The sequence below is a fragment of the Chanodichthys erythropterus genome, chromosome 24 (assembly GCF_024489055.1).
Source record: "Chanodichthys erythropterus isolate Z2021 chromosome 24, ASM2448905v1, whole genome shotgun sequence".
Classification (NCBI taxonomy): domain Eukaryota; kingdom Metazoa; phylum Chordata; class Actinopteri; order Cypriniformes; family Xenocyprididae; genus Chanodichthys; species Chanodichthys erythropterus.
The window spans coordinates 16225088-16246713 of NC_090244.1; the positions used below are offsets into that span (position 1 = coordinate 16225088).

The 21626-nt window shown below is 38.2% G+C and overlaps 1 protein-coding gene across 9 annotated transcripts; it reads right to left on the reverse strand.

Annotated features, from left to right (window-relative positions):
- Positions 1 to 1941: 1941 nt before the first annotated feature.
- ahcyl2a (adenosylhomocysteinase like 2a) lies at positions 1942 to 18529 on the reverse strand. 9 transcript variants are annotated; one of them, XM_067379990.1, is made up of 17 exons: positions 18258 to 18529; positions 14551 to 14662; positions 14313 to 14447; positions 14106 to 14206; positions 13088 to 13190; positions 12892 to 12986; positions 12678 to 12784; positions 12397 to 12513; positions 10877 to 10940; positions 10656 to 10744; positions 10509 to 10579; positions 10332 to 10426; positions 10137 to 10235; positions 7741 to 7809; positions 7446 to 7524; positions 7212 to 7332; positions 1942 to 7124 (listed from the first exon to the last, which is right to left on the reverse strand). In XM_067379990.1, exons 1-17 carry the CDS (start codon positions 18522 to 18524, stop codon positions 7118 to 7120), a joined length of 1731 nt encoding a protein of 576 aa, XP_067236091.1. In that variant the 5' UTR covers positions 18525 to 18529; the 3' UTR covers positions 1942 to 7117. The 9 variants fall into 9 exon arrangements, with proteins under 9 accessions (XP_067236091.1, XP_067236089.1, XP_067236098.1 ...); XM_067379988.1 differs by having other exon boundaries at positions 14313 to 14456; XM_067379997.1 differs by lacking the exon at positions 18258 to 18529 and adding an exon at positions 16560 to 16738.
- Between the last annotated feature and the right edge of the window lie 3097 nt (positions 18530 to 21626).

A 21626-nucleotide genomic window follows, 5' to 3' on the forward strand; every position in this document is an offset into this window, starting at 1 on the left:
TTGGTTCAGAAGGAACTGTAAAAGATGGCTGCTGTGTGGGCGCTCCATTTAAGCAACAACTCGAAGATGCAGAATGATGTGACTGGAAGTTTGATGAAAAACTTGCTAGAATCCTGGACCTGACACCGGGGGGTTATTCAGAAAGCAGGTTATGTGACATACCCGGGTATGTTTAAGTGTAAGTAAGTGGGTAATCTCAATTTTCTGTTCCAAAAAAGGAGGTAACTTTTAGGGTAAGTAAGTAGCCATATCAACTCTGGAGCAGGTTATGTTCCAGGGTTAGTTAGTTTGCTTAAAAGGTATTCAGATGTGTGTTATATAATGGTAACACTTTACAATACGGTTCATTAGTTAACATTAGTTAACTAACGTTACATTAGTTAACATGAACTAATAATGAACTGCACTTATACAGCATTTATTAATCTTTGTTAATGTTAATTTCAACATTCACTAATACATTATTAAAAGCTTGTTAACATTAGTTAATGCACTGTGAACATGAAGAACGAACAACTGTATTCTCATTAAATAACACTAACGAAGATTAGTAAATACAGTAACAAATGTATTGCTCATTGTTAGTTCTACCAGAAAGACTCGGGAGGCAAGATAACGGAACACTGATATTTATTACCAAACAGCAAGCAGAATATATAAGGTTAATGATCTTTGGCGTAGGCCCCGTCCGTAGCTCACGTCCTGAGGGTTGGAGACTTTGCATTTCCTGCCTGAAGCTGAAGGCAGGGGCGTAGCCAACCCCCAAAAATGGTGGTGAGACGTGACCGCCAGGACGGAGCCCACTCTCCCCCCAAAAACTGTGAGAGGGAATGTATACCCACCAGAGGAGAATCTTGCAGTTCCTGAAACAGAGAAAAACAAATTAAAACATAATAAGAGAAGGAGAAAGGACAAGAAAACAAGCAACACAGAGACACGGCCGCGATCGGCCACGCAGAGACACGGCCGCGATCGGCCACGCAGAGACACGGCCGCGATCGGCCACGCAGAGACACGGCCGCGATCGGCCACGCAGAGACACGGCCGCGATCGGCCACGCAGAGACACGGCCGCGATCGGCCACGCAGAGACACGGCCGCGATCGGCCACGCAGAGACACGGCCGCGATCGGCCACGCAGAGACACGGCCGCGATCGGCCACGCAGAGACACGGCCGCGATCGGCCACGCAGACACAAGGCCGCGATCGGCAACACAGAGACAAGGCCGCGATCGGCCACACAGAGACAAGGCCGCGATCGGCCACACAGAGACACGGCCGCGATCGGCCACACAGAGACACGGCCGCGATCGGCCACACAGAGACACGGCCGCGATCGGCCACACAGAGACACGGCCGCGATCGGCCACACAGAGACACGGCCGCGATCGGCCACACAGAGACAAGGCCGCGATCGGCCACACAGAGACAAGGCCGCGATCGGCCACACAGAGACAAGGCCGCGATCGGCCACACCGAGACACGGCCGCGATCGGCCACACAGAGACACGGCCGCGATCGGCCACACAGAGACACGGCCGCGATCGGCCACACAGAGACACGGCCGCGATCGGCCACACAGAGACAAGGCCGCTATCGGCCACACAGAGACAAGGCCACGATCGGCCACACGACCACGATGGGCCACACAGACAAGGCCGCGACCGGCCACACGACCACGATGGGCCACACAGACAAGGCCGCGACCGGCCACACGACCACGATGGGCCACACAGAGACAAGGCCGCGACCGGCCACACGACCACGATGGGCCACACAGACAAGGCCGCGACCGGCCACACGACCACGATGGGCCACACAGACAAGGCCGCGACCGGCCACACGACCACGATGGGCCACACAGAGACAAGGCCGCGATCGGCCACACGACCCCGATAGGTCTAAAAGAGACAAGGCCGCGATCGGCCACACGACCACGATAGGCCACATGAAGACAAGGCCACGATAGGCCACATAGAGACAAAGCCACGATAGGCCGCATGAAGACAAGGCCACGATAAGCCTCAGAAAATTCATAAGGTTATAGAAGCTGAAAATAGTATGAAGAAATACAGCAAACATACACCACCACAAGTATTTGCGTGAAATTACTAAGAGAAGGAGAAAGAACAAGAAAAGGAGATAACATGGAGACAAGGCTGTGATGAGCCTCAGAAAATCATAAGGCTATAGAAGCTGAAAATGGCATGATGAAAATACGAAAACATACCACCACCAGTATTTGCATGAAATTACTTAACACGTGAATGGAGAAGGATAAAAAAACAAGAAAGGGAGATAAAAGCGACATAGAGACAAGGCCACAATAGGCCACACGGAGACAAGGCCACGATAGGCCACAAAGACAAGGCCGCGTTAGAAATACGTTAAAGCTATAAAAGCTAAAAATACGGAAGCAATGATGAAAACGAGAAACATAAAACCCCCACCAGTATTTGCAGAAAATTGCTGATTGTAATGAGCATTTGAGTTGAGCATTGAGCACACAGCAGTCCTCTTCATCTGCTGTTAGGAAAATTTCTAAACCATGTTAGTGGCTTGACGGAACTTAGCCAACAGGACTCCATCTAGCAGTCAGAACCTGCCGAGAGAACCCCCAAAAGAAAGTTAACTAGATAGCATAACAGATAGGTATGAGAATACTAAATTGCATAGATACAGATGAAGACTGAGAAAACCTTGTCATAATGCTATTGAAGAAAGGAAAACGCATACTTGGTAATGCTATATTAGCTAACCTTAGCTAGCTATTGAACTCTGCAAAAGCTAGCAAACCTTGGCAAAAGGATAATGCGATAATTGTTGTTCAGTACCTCGGTGAAGAGAAAAACTGTGAAGAGCCCTGCACAGGAGATGGGGCGCGATAAGCACAAGCAAAATGCTTATAACCAGGCAGGGGCAGAGTACTGAACGCAATAAATCCAGATGTTTGAAATGCGGTAGGCAGCACGATCGTGATGAACATCCACAATAGTCACGCCACAGAAATTGCAGTGATTAGACCAAGTTGCATGCGTTCAGGTCCTGAAGAGGAGCACACTATTTTCTGTGAACACCAAAATATGTGTACCATCTATTTGTGTTTGGATGGGCATGCGCGGGTTATGTCAAAAGTCCTTGTGCATACAGCGCTTATTGCTTAGGTAACGAACACAGAAAACCGATGTGCTAATTGTAGGGGATCAGCGAAATGCGAGATCGAATTGATGAAATGTTAGAATATCGTCAGGATATTATAATTTGATCTAGCTTACAGTCGACAGACTAATACACAGAACTGCATAAACTATAAACATGCTCAAATGCAGATTAGTATGATAGTATGACGCTAAGACCAAGTAAAACATCTGCTTTATCTCACGATTTTAATTTGACAAATAAACTGACAAGTATGAGTAATATTTCAGCACTGGAAGTATTTGGTAGAATGAATCGTCTTATCCTTTATAGCTATACCCTGGGATTCGCTTGGCACACCCACAATTTCACACTGAAATAGATTTTAGTTTTATGCGGTGAAGACAATGCAGTATTATTTACATTTAATTTATTCATTGAATAAACGGAACACTGAACTTGTTCCGAACTTAAATACTTACCTGAAAATATAAACACTGTTATTACATTTAAAGGTGCAATAAGTAATATTTTTTGCTGTAAATATCAGAAAACCACTAGTCCAGTGTTATATTTTTTGCTTACTTGAGTACTTACAATATCCCAATGTTTCCAACTATATTTAAGTTGCAAAAAATTACGATTTTAACCAAGGCTCGGGACGTGTGAGTCGCCGCCTGTCAAGGTCGTCATACCTGCATTAACCTGGTTATGACCTGGTTATGACCTGCATTAACGTGGTTTCCGGTTTTAATTTGTAGTAACCATGGAAACACCAAGACGCTTTAAAATATTACACATATTAATAGACAAGGGAACAACTGTTTTGATATATCTATAGACAAAAAACAATTGATGACAAATAGCTCAACATGATTAGTCATTGTTTAAATCTAATATCCTTGATTTTGGTGAGTACTATGCATCAGAGAAAAACATTATTTTTGTCAAGTAGCTAACATAGCATAATCAGATGCAGCTTTATTTTTATTAACAGTAATACAGCATTTTCTCCATCATACAATACATTTTAAAATGAATTTATCATGCATAAATTTATCATTTATCAACACGAAACATCCAGCAATGATATTCCATTAAATCGATCTATCTTACTGCAGTGTGTAAGTGTCTCATAGCAGCCGCCGAGTGAACGCACACAGTAATGTTATAACATCATTTTCAACACACTACAATTATAATAAACGGAGCTATGTTACCTCATACTCGTGACCGGAAAAGCGGAAGCAGCGCCGGCGACTCTGTCATAATAAAAGTCCCGCTGCTCGTGAGGCTTGTGTTGCGCAATCGCTCCAGCGGCCTCGTTCAGTTCCCACAACATTCGGTCCTGCTCTGCTTCATACTACAATAACGTTAATATTCACATCCATGAACATAATTCTTACTGAGTCCTATCCCTATTCTTTTGCACCGACCGTTAAGGTGGAGACCACATGTCCCAAGATTCTTACATGCGATACATCAGCCCAGTCGTTCTAGAATTGCTATTAAATTCCAAAGAATTATTTGAGTAAACTGATGATTTTATGACGAATTGCAATATTCGATAATACAATGTCTCAATATGTAATACAATGTCTCGTTAGAAAGATCTAGACTACATTACAATGTAATGATGTGGGTGTATTGCTTTAAGGTTTAAACCGCAACGGGGTTTTCCAAGCCTTGCAACAATATCCGTATATGGTATGCCATTCTTTGTTTTGTCCTAAACGAATGGTACTTAAAATATGTGGATGATCATAACAACGTGCTAAAGGCTATACAATACGAACAAGCACTACAAGCAGCGTTTAACGAGCGCTCTGACTAACAAATGCGTGCGCTTGCATAATACTGATTATGAATGTGAAAAGAGCAGAAGACGATTCTTCGCCCAATAGACACCAAGGTGCATAACACGACGAAAATACTTATCACTTAGATGAAATGGCTAATCCGTAGTGAAGAGGCGAGGATGGTGAAGATTGCAGCCGTGACTAACCCTTGATGATATTGCTGAGACGAAATTCGAAAACAAAAGAAATCCGTGAAGGGAGATGCTTCTGAAATTAAACGGGAATCTTTCTCCTCTGGCCGTAACAGCTCAAACATTCGAAATGATAGGCTGACATGAACTCAAATGACGCTGTAGCTTAACATTTTTACATGGAGTAGTAAATCAATATACGCAGACATTTTGTAATCTGTTTGATTATTTAGATAATCACTATAATAGTCTGTGCATGCATCGAGAGAGGAATATTGTTTTACAGTGGTTCACTGAAGCTTGGGTTTTAGATTGAAATATCAGTGATTTAATGGATAACGACGAGACAGGCTGAATATATCCCGCACCGACGTGAAAGTTTGCGTCAGCATCTGCAAACTCAGACAAGTGTAAGTACCAATCTTTTATACTCCAAGTGTTAGATAATGATTGGTTAGATCTGAATTAATAAGTGACGTAACATTTGAGTCTTCCCGGCAGAACTTGCGCTAGAGCTTCATTTCATGTTAGTTAATCCATTAACTAATGTTTAACAAATGAACCGTATTGTAAAGTGTTACTATAATAATTAATGTAGTTTTATTACTGTAACTAAATTTGTTATATGGTTACAGTTATATAAAAAGTTAAATAAACCAGTTATATACAGTTATATAAAACAGTCATAAGGGTCAATTTTATGTGAATAAATAAGCTTTCCATTGATGTATTGGTGTTATGATAGGACAATATTTGACAACTATTTGAAAATCTGGAATCAAAATATTGAGAAAATCTACTTTAAAGTTGTCCAAATCAAGTCCTTAGCAATGCATATCCACTCACAAAAATACATTTTTGGTATATTTATGGTTGGACATTTTTTATTTTAAATATCTCCATGGAACATGATCTTTACTTAATATCCTAATGATTTTTGGCACAAAAGAAAAATCAATCATTTTCACCCAAACAATGTATTGTTGGCTATTGCTACAAATATACCTGTGCGATTTATCACTGTTTTTTTTTTTTTTTTTTTTTTTGGTTCAGGGTCACATAAAGCAGTAATGTTTAAATGTTTATGCATTTATTTTTATTATTATTTATTGTAATCTCACACATGGATCTGCTTTTTTATAACAGGACGTTTTGTTTACTATAATTTTTATAATAAAATACATATTATGTGATATATATTGAATAAAGATTACTTATTAAAGGTGCCCTAGAATTAAAAATTGAATTTACCTTGGCATAGCTGAATAACAAGAGTTCAGTACATGGAAATGACATACAGTGAGTCTCAAACTCCATTGCTTCCTCCTTCTTATATAAATCTCATTTGTTTAAAAGACTTCAGAAGAACAGGCGAATCTCAACATAACACCGACTGTTACGTAACAGTCGGAATCATTAATATGTACGCCCCCAATATTTGCATATGCCAGTCCATGTTCAATGCATTAGACAAGGGCAGCAAGCAAGAACAACAATGAAAAATGGCAGATGGAGCAATAATAACTGACATGATCCATGATATCATGATATTTTTAGTGATATTTGTAAACTGTCTTTCTAAATGTTTTGTTAGCATGTTGCTAATGTACTATTAAATGTGGTAAAGTTACCATTGTTTCTTACTGTATTCACGGAGACAAGAGCCGTCGTTATTTTCATTATTAAACACTTGCAGTCTGTATAATTCATAAACACAACTTCATTCTTTATAAATCTCTGCATGCACTTGTTGCATTTTCTTTAACCTTTATGTAATTATTTATTTATTTATTTTGTCAAAATCATGATGATGATGATGTTTTATACATAACAATAGTAAGAGGAAAATGTTCACTTTAAATTTGTACACTCTCACATGTCTGTAATATAATGTGTCGGTGAAGAAATCCATGCTGAGTCAAATCTATATAGATCCATCTGTTTTCTTTTAAATCTGATGATGAGTTACATTGAGACATCTCTATGTTCCTAATACCTAAAAACAGAAAAACACAAAGCAGGTGTTACATTTTTTACATTTCTTTGTGATAATTTAAGGATATTTTTAAAATACATTTATCACCTGTAGTAACTTGGTTTAAAGGGGCCGTGTTTGTTCAAACCCATGTATTTGGCTTGATCATCGGTGAGTTCAGTCAGGTGTGCGTCAAAGGTCTGAAGGTGCAGGTTTGCAACATACTCATCTGGTACACAAAATAATGTCATTTTCATCCAAATATGATTCAATATTTCATGAAATATGGATGAACAATATTGAATTCTGGCAGGTGCCACAACTATCCACTGTGTTTTTTACCCAGTTTCTTGGGAAGAAGGTAGACATCTTGCTTGTAACGGCCCTCGGGGGCATTGAAGAGCTCGATCAATGCCAAAGCCTACAATGTACAAATTTCAAACCAAACAATTGGCCAAAACTGTCATGTTTCCCAAGTCATTTACATTCTGTTGTACTAAATACAAATGTACTTTTAAAAGTTTTATTTTTCCACCCAGCTAGTCTTTACTGTTTAGGCTAAGTAAGAGTGGAAGAACTTTAGCCTTTAGGCTATAAAACCTCATTTAAATTCATGTATTAGCAAACTGCTCCATACCTGTGTGGTGGCTGTGATGGAAAGCACGTATATGGGTACAGTGGAGGAGCTTAAATTAAGGACACGGCCCTGGAATCAAACGGGTAAACAGTAACCTTGCCATTAACATTAATGACCAATATGCCATGAGGGTTGTAACCAGGAAATGTAGATAATAACTAAACATCATTTACACATGTAGGACATGTTCCTAGATCCTTTGTTTTTCCAGGAACATGCTGTTTGTGCATTATCCACCTTATTTATTCATTTATTTATTTTACATAAGAGCGGCACAGCAATTTTTTTTTACCTTGAATGTGCAAGGCTTCCAGTATCGGACAATTCCAGTTATTTTTGATGTGCAAAAATACTCTAATGTTGCTTGGTGTTGCAAATTGATATTTGTTCCATATTATTTTAAAGTCCCCTTGTGGTGAAAATCATGTTTTTAATGTTGTTTATATGTCTATGTGGTGTTTTAATATGATGTGCAAATTCATAAGTCAACACCATTGCTGAGTATCTTCTTCTATTTAAAACTGCAGTCTAAAGACAGTGGTTTGAAATCGCCTTGTGACCAATCACATCAACATGCCGGCGGGCTTTAGCATATCATTAAAGCATATCATATCATAGCATATCATTTTATATCTCTGTTAATATAAAAAATCGGGGAAATTTGGCAATATAGTGGGTGTTTGATGTATAGAACGATGTTATAATGAACTATATGCCTTTCTCCATTGATGTTAAAGGATTAGTTCACTTTCAAATAAAAATTTCCTGATAATTTACTCACCCCCATGTCATCCAAGATATTCATGTCTTTCTTTCTTCAGTCGAAAAGAAATTAAGGCTTTTGATGAAAACATTCCAGGATTTTTCTCCATATAGTGGATTTCAATGTCAAAATTACAGTTTCAGTGCAGCTTCAAAGCGTTCTACACGATCCCAGATGAGGAATAAGGGTCTTATCTAGAGAAACCATCACTCATTTTCTAATTATTTTTTTTAATTTTATACATTTTAACCATAAATGCTCATCTTGAACTAGCTCTCTTCTTCTTTTTCTCTATTTGAATTCCAGCAGTGTAGACATTGCTAAGTGTATTACTGCCCTCCACAGGTCAAAGTTTGAACTAATTTGTCATATACAATATGCTAGTGCAAGTATATAACAATTAGTTCAAACTAATTGTTATATACTTGCACTAACATTAGCAATACATTATTAGTTGTTAATGTAGTTAAGCATATTAATTACCGTTATGTGTCTGGTGTTGTAAAAAGCGATACCATTGTGCAACTTTTACCTCAGTAAGTTGAGTAAAATTTGACAGAGTAACAGTCGGGATCATTAATATGTACACCCCCAATATTTGCATATGCCAGCTCATGTTCAAGCATTAGACAAGGGCAGCCAGTATTAACGTCTGGATCTGTGCACAGCTGAATCATCAGACTAGGTAAGCAAGCAAGAACAATAGCGAAAAATGGCAGATGGAGCAATAATAACTGACATGATCCATGATATCATGATATTTTTAGTGATATTTGTAAGCTGTCTTTCTAAATGTTTTGTTAGCATGTTGCTAATGTACTGTTAAATGTGGTTAAAGTTACCATCGTTTATTACTGTATTCACGGAGACAAGACTGTCATTATTTTCATTTTTAAACACTTGCAGTCTGTATAATCCATAAACACAACTTCATTCTTTATAAATCTCTCCAACAGTGTAGCGTTAGCCTATTAGCCACGGAGCACTATCAAACTCATTCAGAATCAAATGTAAACATCCAAATAAATACCATACTTACACGATTAGACATGCTGCATGACGAACACTTTGTAAAGATCCATTTTGAGGGTTATATTAGCTGTGTGAACTTTGTTTATGTTGTTTAAGGCAAGCGTGAGCTCTGGGGGAGGGGAGCATGAGATTTAAAGGGGCCGCAGCATGAATCGGTGCATAGTTAATGATGCCCCAAAATAGGCAATTAAAAAAATTAATTAAAAAAAATCTATGGGGTATTTTGAGCTGAAACTTCACAGACACATTCAGGGGACACCTTAGACTTATATTACATCTTTTAAAAAGACGTTCTAGGGCACCTTTAAGTAATGAACTAATTTTTTTTTTTCACAGGAAAACATGTTTAAATGTGTCATTTTAGTGATCAAAGATTGGTTTTAAAGGATAAAATTATTGACTACAGGGGGACTTTAATATAATATCGTAATAAAAAACATGTTGGTAACACAAATAGTTTGATCTTTTACTGCACTTTGTTGTTCTTCTAATTATTTACCTATAGTGGATAATGAATCTGAAGTCTCGCACATTCACAGGAAATAGCTTACTTCCACGTTAAATAGGTTTCTGTTTTATAATTCTTGTAGTATTCATTCACCTCAGCTAGAAGAACTATTCTCTTTCCATCAGGCCAAATAATGTGATCCACTTGCGCTCTCACGTGCTGCCATGCTAACTCTGGGGTTCTCAGACTGGTCTGAAAATTCAACAATTAATACAAATTACAAGTAAATTACAAGCATTCAAATGTCATAACTAATTGTGCATTTTATCAGGTCCTAGAGCCACTTACAACATCAATTTCTGTATTGGAGCGTCCCATGTTGCAGACAATGCAGCCATTCTTCATTAGGTCCATGTGTTCCCTCACAACAACGTTTTTGTTACCTAGGTAGTTATCAAAGCAAATAACAGTGTAAGGTAATAGTAAAGTAATGAATTGCTTTATTTAATATATTGCGCAACTTGCCTGTGCAGGTGATGACCATGTCCACTTGTCCTACAACATCACCTAGTTTGGCCAATCGAAAGCCATCCATGCTAGTCGAAACAGAATTGGCTGTCAGATACTGTGGAGGATTCTGGATAGTGTTTTTTCAAATAACTAATGTCTTACCATGCTTGTAGAGCACAGATGGGGTCAATTTCGGTTACATACACAACAGATCCCATTGCTTTCAGAGCTGAAGAACAACCTTTTCCCACCTGTGGGCATCGATATTTACATTAACACACACAAAACAGAGGCCAGTACTAAACTAATGCAGGTGACGGACACTGTTCTCAGGTGGCATATTGACAATAGACACAATAGTTTATTTGAATCAGGAACTGTACCTCTCCGTATCCACATACAGCCACCTGCTTTCCCCCAAACATGACATCGGCGGTCTTTTTAAGACTGAGAGAATAGGATTGAGACAGAAAGTAGATTTAATTATATAAATGCTGTTCATTTCACATTTCTATGTAATTTAATGTGTGTGTGTACATATATATATATATACACCAACCAGGCATAACATTATGACCAATAACACTGATTATCTCTTCATCACGGCACCTGTTAGTAGGTGGGATATATTAGGCAACAAGTGAACATTTTGTCCTCAAAGTTGATGTGTTAGAAGCAGGAAAAATGGGTAAGCGTAAGGATTTGAGGGCCAAATTGTGATGGCTAAACGACTGGGTCAGAGCATTTCCAGAAATGCAGCTCTTGTGGGGTGTTCCCGGTCTGCAGTGGTCAGTTTCTATCAATAGTGGTGAACCGACGACAGGGTCATAGGCGTCCAAGGCTCATTGAGGCACGTGAAGAGCAAAGGCTGGCCTGTGTGGTCCAATCCAATAGTTGAGCTTCTGTAGCTCAAATTGCTAAAGAAGTTAATGCTGGTTCTGATAGAAAGGTGTCAGAATACACAGTGCATCACAGTTTGTTGCGTATGGGGCTGCTTAGCTGCAGACCAGTTAGGGTGCCCATGCTGACCCCTGTCCACCACCGAAAGCACCAACAGTGGGCACATGAGCATCAGAACTGGACCACAGAGCAATGGAAGAAGGTGGCCTGGTCTGATGAATCATGTTTTCTTTTACATCACATGGATGGCCAGGTGCGTGTGCATCACTTTCCTGGGGAACACATGGCACAAGGATGCACTATGGCAGGGATGGACAACTCCGGTCCAGGAGGGCCAGTGTCCTGCAGAGTTTATCTCCATCCCTGATAAAAACTCACTTGCCTATAACTTTCTACTAATCCTAAAGACCTTGATTAGCTGGTTCAGGTGTGTTTGATTAGGGTTGGAGCTAAACTCTGCTGGACACTGGCCCTCCAGGACCGGAGTTGTCCATCCCTGCACTATGGGGAGTCAGTGTGATGCAATCCATGCGGATGTTACTTTGACACGTACCCCCTACCTAAGCATTGTTGCAGACCATGTACACCCTTTCATAGAAATGGTATTTCCTGGTGGCTGTGGCCTCTTTCAGCAGGTTAATGTGTCCTACAACAAAGCAAAAATGGTTCAGGAATGGTTTGAGAAGCACAACAACGAGTTTGAGGTGTTGACTTGGCCTCCAAATTCCCCAGATCTCAATCCAATCGAGCATCTGTGGGATGTGCTGAACAAACAAGTCTGATCCATGGAGGCTCCACCTCGTAACTTACAGGACTTAAAGGATCTGCTGCTAACATCTTGGTGCAGATACCACAGCACACCTTCAGGGGTCTAGCGGAGTCCATGTCTTGATAAGTCAGGGCTGTTTTGGCAGCAAAAATGGGACTAACACTATATTAGGAAGGTGGTCATAATGTTATGCCTGATCGGTGATATATATAAATATGTGTATCATCATCCTACCTATCCAGAATGGACTCCCTGCTGCAGTACAGGCTGTCAAACTTCTGTTTAGTGACGGAGTCATTCACATTTATGGCTGGTACACATAGTTTTCCAGCTTTAGAGAGGTGATGAAGCCTGATATATGTGATGCAAAAACATTTTTTTAACATTTGAAAAGCTGTAAGTTTCATTGTGCAAACACCTTAGTGTCAATTTGATGCAATTTCCTCTTTAATATGGAATTAAGGCATAACATTTTATGAAGAGGATTGTCCCTATTTATCCACAAATAACTCAACCTGTAAATGCCGGTGATACTTTCTTCAACAATACCCTTGACTTTCTTGAAGAGGTGAGGATATTTCTTGTAAATCCAATGTGTCATATCTCCTCCATCATCAAGGATCTAAAGCAATAAAAGGCCATTAACACATTTCTATTTAAAGGCAAGATAAGATCGCACTATTGATTCTTGAAGGGAAAGTGTTATCTTATCACTGAAGTGAATCGTACCATATTTGGCTCCCAGCCCTCCACATTTACACAGCGATCAATGCACCACCAGAAGTCATCCTCAGATTCTCCCTTCCATGCAAATACTGGAAGATCTGCCATGGAGAGCGGGATGGGAGAGAAAGCAAAAAAGTAACTTGGACAGTGCAAAAATGAACAATGGGTCTAATTAATTGTCATAAGAGTTTATTTTCACCTTGCTCTGCTAAAGCAGCAGCCACTTCATCCTGAGTGGAGTAAATATTGCAGGCTGCCCACCTGCACTGAGCCCCTAACACCGTCAGAGTTTCGAACAGCACCTGTTGAGGGAAATATAACACTACTGTTCAAAGGTTTGGGGCTAGTAAGTTTTTGTTTCAGAATTTTATATATTTTAAAGTGTATGTGACGAGCAGGGCGGGCGAGAGCCGTGAGGGAACGGCGCGAGGCCGGTGACACGAGTCTCTCATGGAGGAGCTCCGGAAGCATAAAAGGAGGAGCGACGTCAGTGAAGGACGAGAGAGAACCAGGCCTGGACTTTATTTTATGTTTTATTATGTTTGTGTGGCCGGCAGACGTCCGCGAGGGTCTACCGGCATTACTTTCGTTTTGTTCTTTGTTTATTTTGAATTAAATTTTGTTGAATGTTCGCCGGTTCCCGCCTCCTTCTTCCCACAACTACTGACCTCGTTACAGTGTAATTTATTCCTGTGATGCAAAGCAGAATTTTCAGCATCATTACTCTTCAGTGTCACATGATCCTTCAGAAATCAATCTAATATGCTAATTTGCTGCTCAAATTGCTTGAATCTTGACCAAAAAGATGCACCTCTTGATGGAAATAGATTTTGTGATGTTTTTCCATCAAGAGGTGTATCATTTTTTTGGTCAAGATCTTGTATTGACGATGCAAGAGGTGAGCACTCTGTAAAGTCTACTCCAGCACATCCCAAAGACTTTCAATGAATTTAAGGTGCCAATTCATGTGTGAAAACATTCTTCATTCTCCTTCCCAAGCTTTCTTTCACAATTTGAGTCTGATGAATCTTGACATTGCCCTGGAATATAACCATGATACGTCTTCCAACATAGTTGTTTAAGAAATGAAAAGCTACACACTCCAGCAATTAGGGGGATTCATGTTTCATTTGTGCTGCTGACCTTGTAGGTTTTGTTTCTGTATGAGATTTTTTTCTGTCTGCATGACATACAATCAAAATACAGATGACACTTACAGCTGTCTGGGCTGTGACGTGAGTACATCCCACTATTTTAGCCCCCGCCAATGGTTTTTCTCCTTGAGCAGCTTTTCTTAAGGCCATCAGTGCAGTCATCTCTTCAACAAATAAAGGTTTACAGACATTCATTACATTTCTTTTTTTAAGTCACCTAGCTGGCTACATATGCATATACGTATATATTAAACCACACTGTATGCCTACCATCCTCAGCAAGCTCTATCTCTCGGCGGCCGTAGTCTGCCAGCTTGATGTTTTTGACGCAGAAGTCCCTGTTCCCTTTGGAGTTAATCTGTTGTCTGTCTCGAAGAAAGACCTCATCCTCAAGATTTTCTGCATCTGAACCCCCTCAAAAATAGGAAACAAAATAAGAAAGGAAACTGGGATCACAGATTGTCAAAAAAGTACTTAAATTGTCTAGTTTGAATTAGCTGGCATCTACCTGAGCTGTTGCTGTCTGTAGAGGAATGAGAAATAGAGTGGGACAGTGAGCGGCGACCCGTCTTTGTTAATCGACTGTTGAATTCTTGCGTCTGCTCAGGATACTGGATTTGCTGAGGGAAATACACTTATATTTATTATTATATTATATTTATTTATTTATATAGGGTGATATCAGGTAAAATGGGCCATCAGGTAAAATGGGCCATTTAAGGTTTGGGGGTCCCAGCCCCTCTGGAATTTAGAGCCAATGACTGCAAAGGTTTTCAAACTGTTGTCATAACTGTGCTTGACAAGTAACAGGTGATTTGATTGGTTTATGGTTGCTATGGTGGGCGGGGCAATAATTAAATCAAGACTGCACCAAAAAGCTGCATGGTAAGTAGCCTGGCATACCAAATCTAACTAAACTATTATAAGGATGATAAATCTATAAAAAAACAAACATGCACATAAAAAAACGATGCATAATATCTGTCTTGATGGCATCCATCAGAAATAATGCTGTTAGTTTGGTATATGAACATATTTTTTGGAAAAGTGATGTTTTTCTTGGCGGCCCAATTTACCTTAACCCACTGATTGTTTGTGTGAGGCCGTGTCTGTGTGTGTGTACTTCCATGCGTGTGTGTGGGTGTGTGTGCACACACGCACACACACACACACCACTGACATCAGTTCACTGATCTATGCTGTTCCAAAACAGACTTTTTTAATTGCACATTTGAATATGTGGGTTTGCATCCAAAATGTGTTTTTTTTTTTTTAGTGGCTCATATGAATATGTTTGTTTAATGTAGTTTAAATGTTATGTGGCTGTATAAGCAATTGTGTTTTAAAATTAAAATTGATGATAAATTACTATTTCCCTTTGCAGTTTGACTGGCCCATTTTACCTGAAACTGTGGCCCATTTTACCTGAAACTGCTCATGAAAAAAAAAGTTGGCACAGCTGATGTTTCAAGAAACTGTAGGGCCTAAATAATTATATTTTATTACATAATTTCAACACAAAATTATCAAAAACAGTCATTATTAATCATAAAAACACATGGAAAAGGCATATATGGGCTTGTATTATTGTCCCAAGCGATTTACCAAAAAGTGGCCCAATTTAGCTGATATCACCCTATATTGCATATTAGGACATATTAGGATATTGGCTATTTATTAGTACTTATAAAGCACATATTAATGTCTTATTCTGCATGATACTACCCAATTCCTAAACTTAACTACTACCTTACTAACTATTAATCAGTAATTAGGTGTTTATTGAGGCAAAGTTAATAGTTAATAGTGAGAATTGGACTAAAGTGTGACCATATACTCCAAAATATTTTGATTTTTCAGTATAATTGTCAACTTTATCTAGTTGAGAATATACATTTTGATATTTGAATGCAAATGTAACCATTTCCTGCAGAGAGCCAAAATCTTTAATCAATTTCTCAAAATAATAGAAGCATTATAACTATTTATTTTAAAGGAAACTATAAACTAGGCTAGACACGTTAAATGCGCAAGTGCAGAAAAGAGATCTTAGAGACCAGTTATATAGTAACTATCACTTGCTCACTAACTTTTACACTCTACAAATAAAGGACAACTTAAAATTAAACACGACATCACATTTATTTATTGGTTTATCTTCTGGCAAATTACATGTAATTAAAAAGTGCTGACACTGATCAACTATATTAGCAAGTTAATGGAAAAAAAAAGTTAACTTGAGTGCCAGGTAAAATAAATCTTCAATCTAGAGTTAGAAATTAAAATTAGATTGTTCTATTCAATAAACCAACATATAAAATGACTAAACTGATTAATACAAGCTTCTACAAATCACAAAAACGGACCACAAGTAATGCTTCAGTTTTACATCTTATGACCCACTTCTAACAAAAAGCAAACAGATAAATTGCAACTTCTGTCTAAAGAGATTAGAAATACCTTGATGTTAAGAGATAACACAGCATCTTTTGATTCTCTGTTTTTAGTGAGACTAACCAGGCTGTAGACTTTCCTCATGGTGTCTGATCCGCTTGAGAAATGCGCAGAAAAACTCCCACGTAAGCATTTAAAGGCTGAACCACAACAGTAATTGTTGTGTCATAATGTTAAATAAGCGGGCCAGAGAAGCATGGATCCACTGTCAGATGAAATCCTACACTGTGAGAACAAAGCCTTTACAGTGAATTCTCTCTGTCAGCTCATTATTTGACAATGATTAAAGTCTGTGAGGTCACAAAAGTTCCCACAAGTCATTTATTAATCCTGGCCTAGTGCCACTGAGCTGCTGCCGTAAGATGTTAAGTTCACTGGTCTGTGTTCAGCCCTCTGTTCAGGGTTGTTAATGATGATCAAGAACTGGCTGTTCAGTTACACGTCATTTAGCAGGCATGTTTGATCCTAAATGACTTTCTGTTCTCTAACTAAAGGGACAGTCCCTTTGGAGCAACCTGGGGTCAAGTGTCTCGTTCAAGGGCAAAATGGAGGTAAGGCAACTCAAACAAACCTCAGATTTCCAGGGTTTAAATCTATCACATTTAGGTTATCAAACCTATTTACTCCTTCCCCAAGTGGTATAAACCAGTCATTTCGCTTCTCACAGAGACAGTCCCCAAGGGAACTTGATGGCTCTCAGATTCAAGGCTTACTCTTTTCCATTGTTTAAAACCAGAACATTTAGGTCACCAAAGCCAGATTTTTACCCTTACCCCACCCAATTTGAAACTACCAGTTCGCTTCTCACAGAGGCAGTCACCTTTGCACAACCTATAGGGTCAAGGACAAAATGGAAGTAAGGGAACTCAACAACTCTCAGACTCATGGGTCTCCAATTCTGTGCACTCCACAAACATTTAATTCCTTTCAGAATTTTGATATAATACAGAACATTTACATTTCTGTTGCTTTAGAGACATTCCCATTGAAGCAAACTGGAATCAAGCGCCTTGTTGATGGACAAAATGGTGGAAAAGGTCCTCACCAACTTTCACATTCTACTTTTCCAAGTTTTAACCTCAGGACTCGCACGACAATGTCCAGCACAGATATTTAACCCCTTCTAAATCAGATATGTAACAGGAAAATTACAGTTCTGTTGCTTTAAGGATATTCCCACTGAAGCAAACTGGGATCAAGCGCCTTGTTGATGGACAAAATGGTGGAAAAGGTCCTCAACAACTTTCAGATTCTACTTTTCCAAGTTTTAACCTCAGGACTCGCATGACAATGTCCAGCACAGATATTTAACCCCTTCTAAATCCGATATATAACAGGAAAAGACAGTTCTGTTGCTTAAGGGACATTCCCATTGAAGCAAACTGGAATCAAGCGCCTTGTTGATGGACAAAATGGTGGAAAAGGTCCTCACCAACTTTCACATTCTACTTTTCCAAGTTTTAACCTCAGGACTCGCATGACAATGTCCAGCACAGATATTTAATCCCTTCTAAATCAGATATGTAACAGGAAAATTACAGTTCTGTTGCTTTAAGGATATTCCCACTGAAGCAAACTGGGATCAAGCACCTTGTTGAAAGGACAAACAAGTGGTAAAGTGTTTGTTGCCAGCCCAGGTTAGAAACCGGAAATTGAATGCAGTAACAAGTTTCCATGGTACATTTAGTATTTTCTTACAACATAATGCATAACATTAAACATACTTTGTAGAAGCACTTGTTCAGCACCAGTAGCACTTACTCTTTTTGTTCTTGGCGCTTCACTAACAGCTCCATCATTTGCGTCGAACACTTCATCGCTGGTCTGCACTGGTACAAGCGCAGGCCTCCAGTTGGTCGCTGCCTCAAGCATTCTCAGTAACTTGGCACTAATTGATGGCGGTTGTGAGGAATCTCCATCTTCTCTTTCCAAAGCTGAAGAAATTGCAGCTTCTCCATTATGGTTGCTCTCTTCTGTGCCTTCATTGTCTTCCAAAGGCGGAGTTGCAGACTGAATCTCTGCTTCCATGTTGAGACTGCTGTCCATTTTAAGATCTCCAGTTGAGTGTTGAAGTTATAGGCTGTTGTTCTTTTAAACATACGTGGGCCTTGAAGGTGTGTAAACATTGCCTTCGTGAAAACTGATTGTGGAAACAGAGGTTGTGAATGGCATGGGGGTAGAGGAGTTTTTCAAGAATCTTTGGGATTGGTTTACTACTGATTGATGCTGTTAAACAGTGGTGACTACTTCTTTTGTACCGTCCAACTGTATCAGTTGTACCCTCTTATAACTACGCTACCATTCAAAAGTTTGGGGTCATACTTTTTTTTTTTTTTTTTTTTTAGAAATTAATACTTTTATTCGTCATCTGTCAAGGACACATTCAATTCATGATTCAGATTCAGTTTTAAATTAGTGCTTGTGTACACCATTATGAGTTATAGAGTGATAATAGTGGTGTTTTTTATTTCCATGAGATTTCAGACTATCATTAAAGTAATATAATGTTTGAAGAAAGATCTGTTTACAGGAAACTCGCTTGCTGTGTTGGCTAAACACAGAGCGTCAGAAATAATCCTGAATTTAAGGTCACCATTTAAAAGGCTTTTACTTCAGTTTTAGTTTTATTCTGAAATGTAGCTACAAGCTAAATGTTCATTGCTAACTTCAACTTCTACCAGCTTTAAGACTAAAATAACACCGACTGATCCACAAGTCTCTCAACTTTAACATGGACGCTTAAAATGGATGATGGCTGCCCCTTTTTATTGCACCTTTTCATGACTTATTAATACTGCCATGTACAGTAAACAAACTTCTTTTTTATAAAACGAAAGATAATGGACAGCTGCTAAAATTCTCTCCAGTTCATTATATCCAATGAATGTAGGCCCATTCTAGTGGAAGTAGGGAAAGTAGCGCCGCCTTGTGGTGAGTAAATTCATTGCTGTTTGGAACTGTGGTGGATTATTTGCCAGATTAGAGTGAAATGAGTTTTACAAATTTTTAAGATTTTATAACCTATGCATGCTCTCCAAACAATTGCTGTCTAACAAAAAAGCTCTTAAATAAAGCATATGGCACACTCCCATTATCATCATCCTGGGCTGCATTTCCAAAAAGCATCGTAACTTAAGTAGCACTTGTAGATCTACGAGTGCTCTGGAGTAACGTTAATCGTAAAGCTCTAAGTGCATCGTAAGAAGACAGAGTTATGAGGACACCTACAGGACAACCGGCAGATTACACCTTTATTCAAGTGCGATGTGTATAACATAGCTAAAGTTTTGACTGTATTTCTCTTAAATACTCTTTTTTGTATAAATAATTTATAAATGAAATAATTAAAAAGAAAAGGGAATAAAATAAAAAAAATAAAAATACACGTGATGTCATAAATATGTAGAATAGTGCTGATAAAACATGTCTGCAATAGAAATTTCGTCTTTACACCTGTAGTAATTGGCTAGATGAAGAACATAATTTGTGCTACTGTCACCCTTAATATATACCCTTTATAAAGGCCTATTAATATCTAAACTTGCATGTTTATGTTTTAAAATTTAGTTTATGTTTGAAAAAAAGTCAGTCACTTCAGAAACACTTGGAAGATCTCAGAAGAATTCCTATAGTATTTCATAGAGCCTTAGGCCTTGAGTGGTTCAGCAAACATATGGACATCTAAAACATTGAAACACAGTTTGATTGATTTCACACACACACACACACACACACACACACATATATATATATAATATATATATATATATATACACACACTACCGTTCAAAAGTTTGGGATCGGTAAGATTTTTAATGTCTTTAAAAGAAGTTTCGTCTGCTCACCGAGGCTACATTTTTTAATTAAAAATACAGTAATATCAGTAATATTGTGAAATATTATTACAATTTAAAATAACTGTTATAAATATATAAATATTTTAAAATGTAATTTATTCCTGTGATGCAAAGCTGAATTTTCAGCATCATTACTCCAGTCTTCAGTGTCACATGATCCTTCAGAAATCATTCTAATATGCTGATCTGCTGCTCAAGAAACATTTAATGTGTACAATTTTACAAAATATTTGTGTTCAATATTTTTTTTTTCAGGATTATTTGATGAACAGAAAGTTCAAAAGAACAGTGTTTATCTGAAATATAATCTTTTGTAACATTATAAATGTCTTTACTGTCACTTTTGATCGATTTAATGCATCCTTGCTGAAAAAAATATTAATTTCTTTATTTCAAAATTCTTTAAAAACAAAACAAAAATAAAAATTCTTACTGACCCCAAACTTTTGAACGGTAGTGTATAATGCTACAGAAGCTTTGTATTTCAGATAAATTCTGTTCTTTTGAACTTTCTATTCATCAAGGAATCCTGAAAAAAAAAAAGTACACAACTGTTTTCAACATTGAAAATAATCATAAATGTTTCTTGAGCAGCAAATCAGCATATTAGAATGATTTCTGAAGGATCATGTGACACTGAAGCCTGGAGTAACGATGCTGAAAATTCAGCTTTTCCATCACAGGAATAAATAACATTTTATATTATATTCCCATAGAAAACAGTTATTTTAAATTGTAATAATATTTCACAATATTACTGTTTTTACTGTATTTTTAATTAAATAAATGTAGCCTTGGTGAGCAGACGAAACTTCTTTTAAAAACATTAAAAATATTACCGATCCCAAACTTTTGAACGGTAGTGTGTATATAGGCTATATAATATGTGTGTGTGTGTGTGTGTGTGTGTGTGTGTGTGTGTGTGTGTGTGTGTGTGTGTGTGTGTGTGTGTGTGTGTGTGTGTGTGTGTGTGTGCAGGACAATATAGTTCAAATTTAGTTCATTTATGTAAGTGAGGATAGCAAAATAAAGTAAAATGTGACATATTATACCCAAAATTCTTCATACAGTGGACTACCAGTAAAACTGAAAAAAAATTGGAACCAAAAATTATTCAGACACTTTGATCTGACCATGTTTTACTTAAGTGTTATCAGACATAATTAAGATAATTTTTTTCTGACACAGTTTAACTCTGAGATCTTGTCATTATTTTATTACCATTTTTTAAAAACTATTTATTAGGTTAAACGTTAAAGGATACGTTTCTATA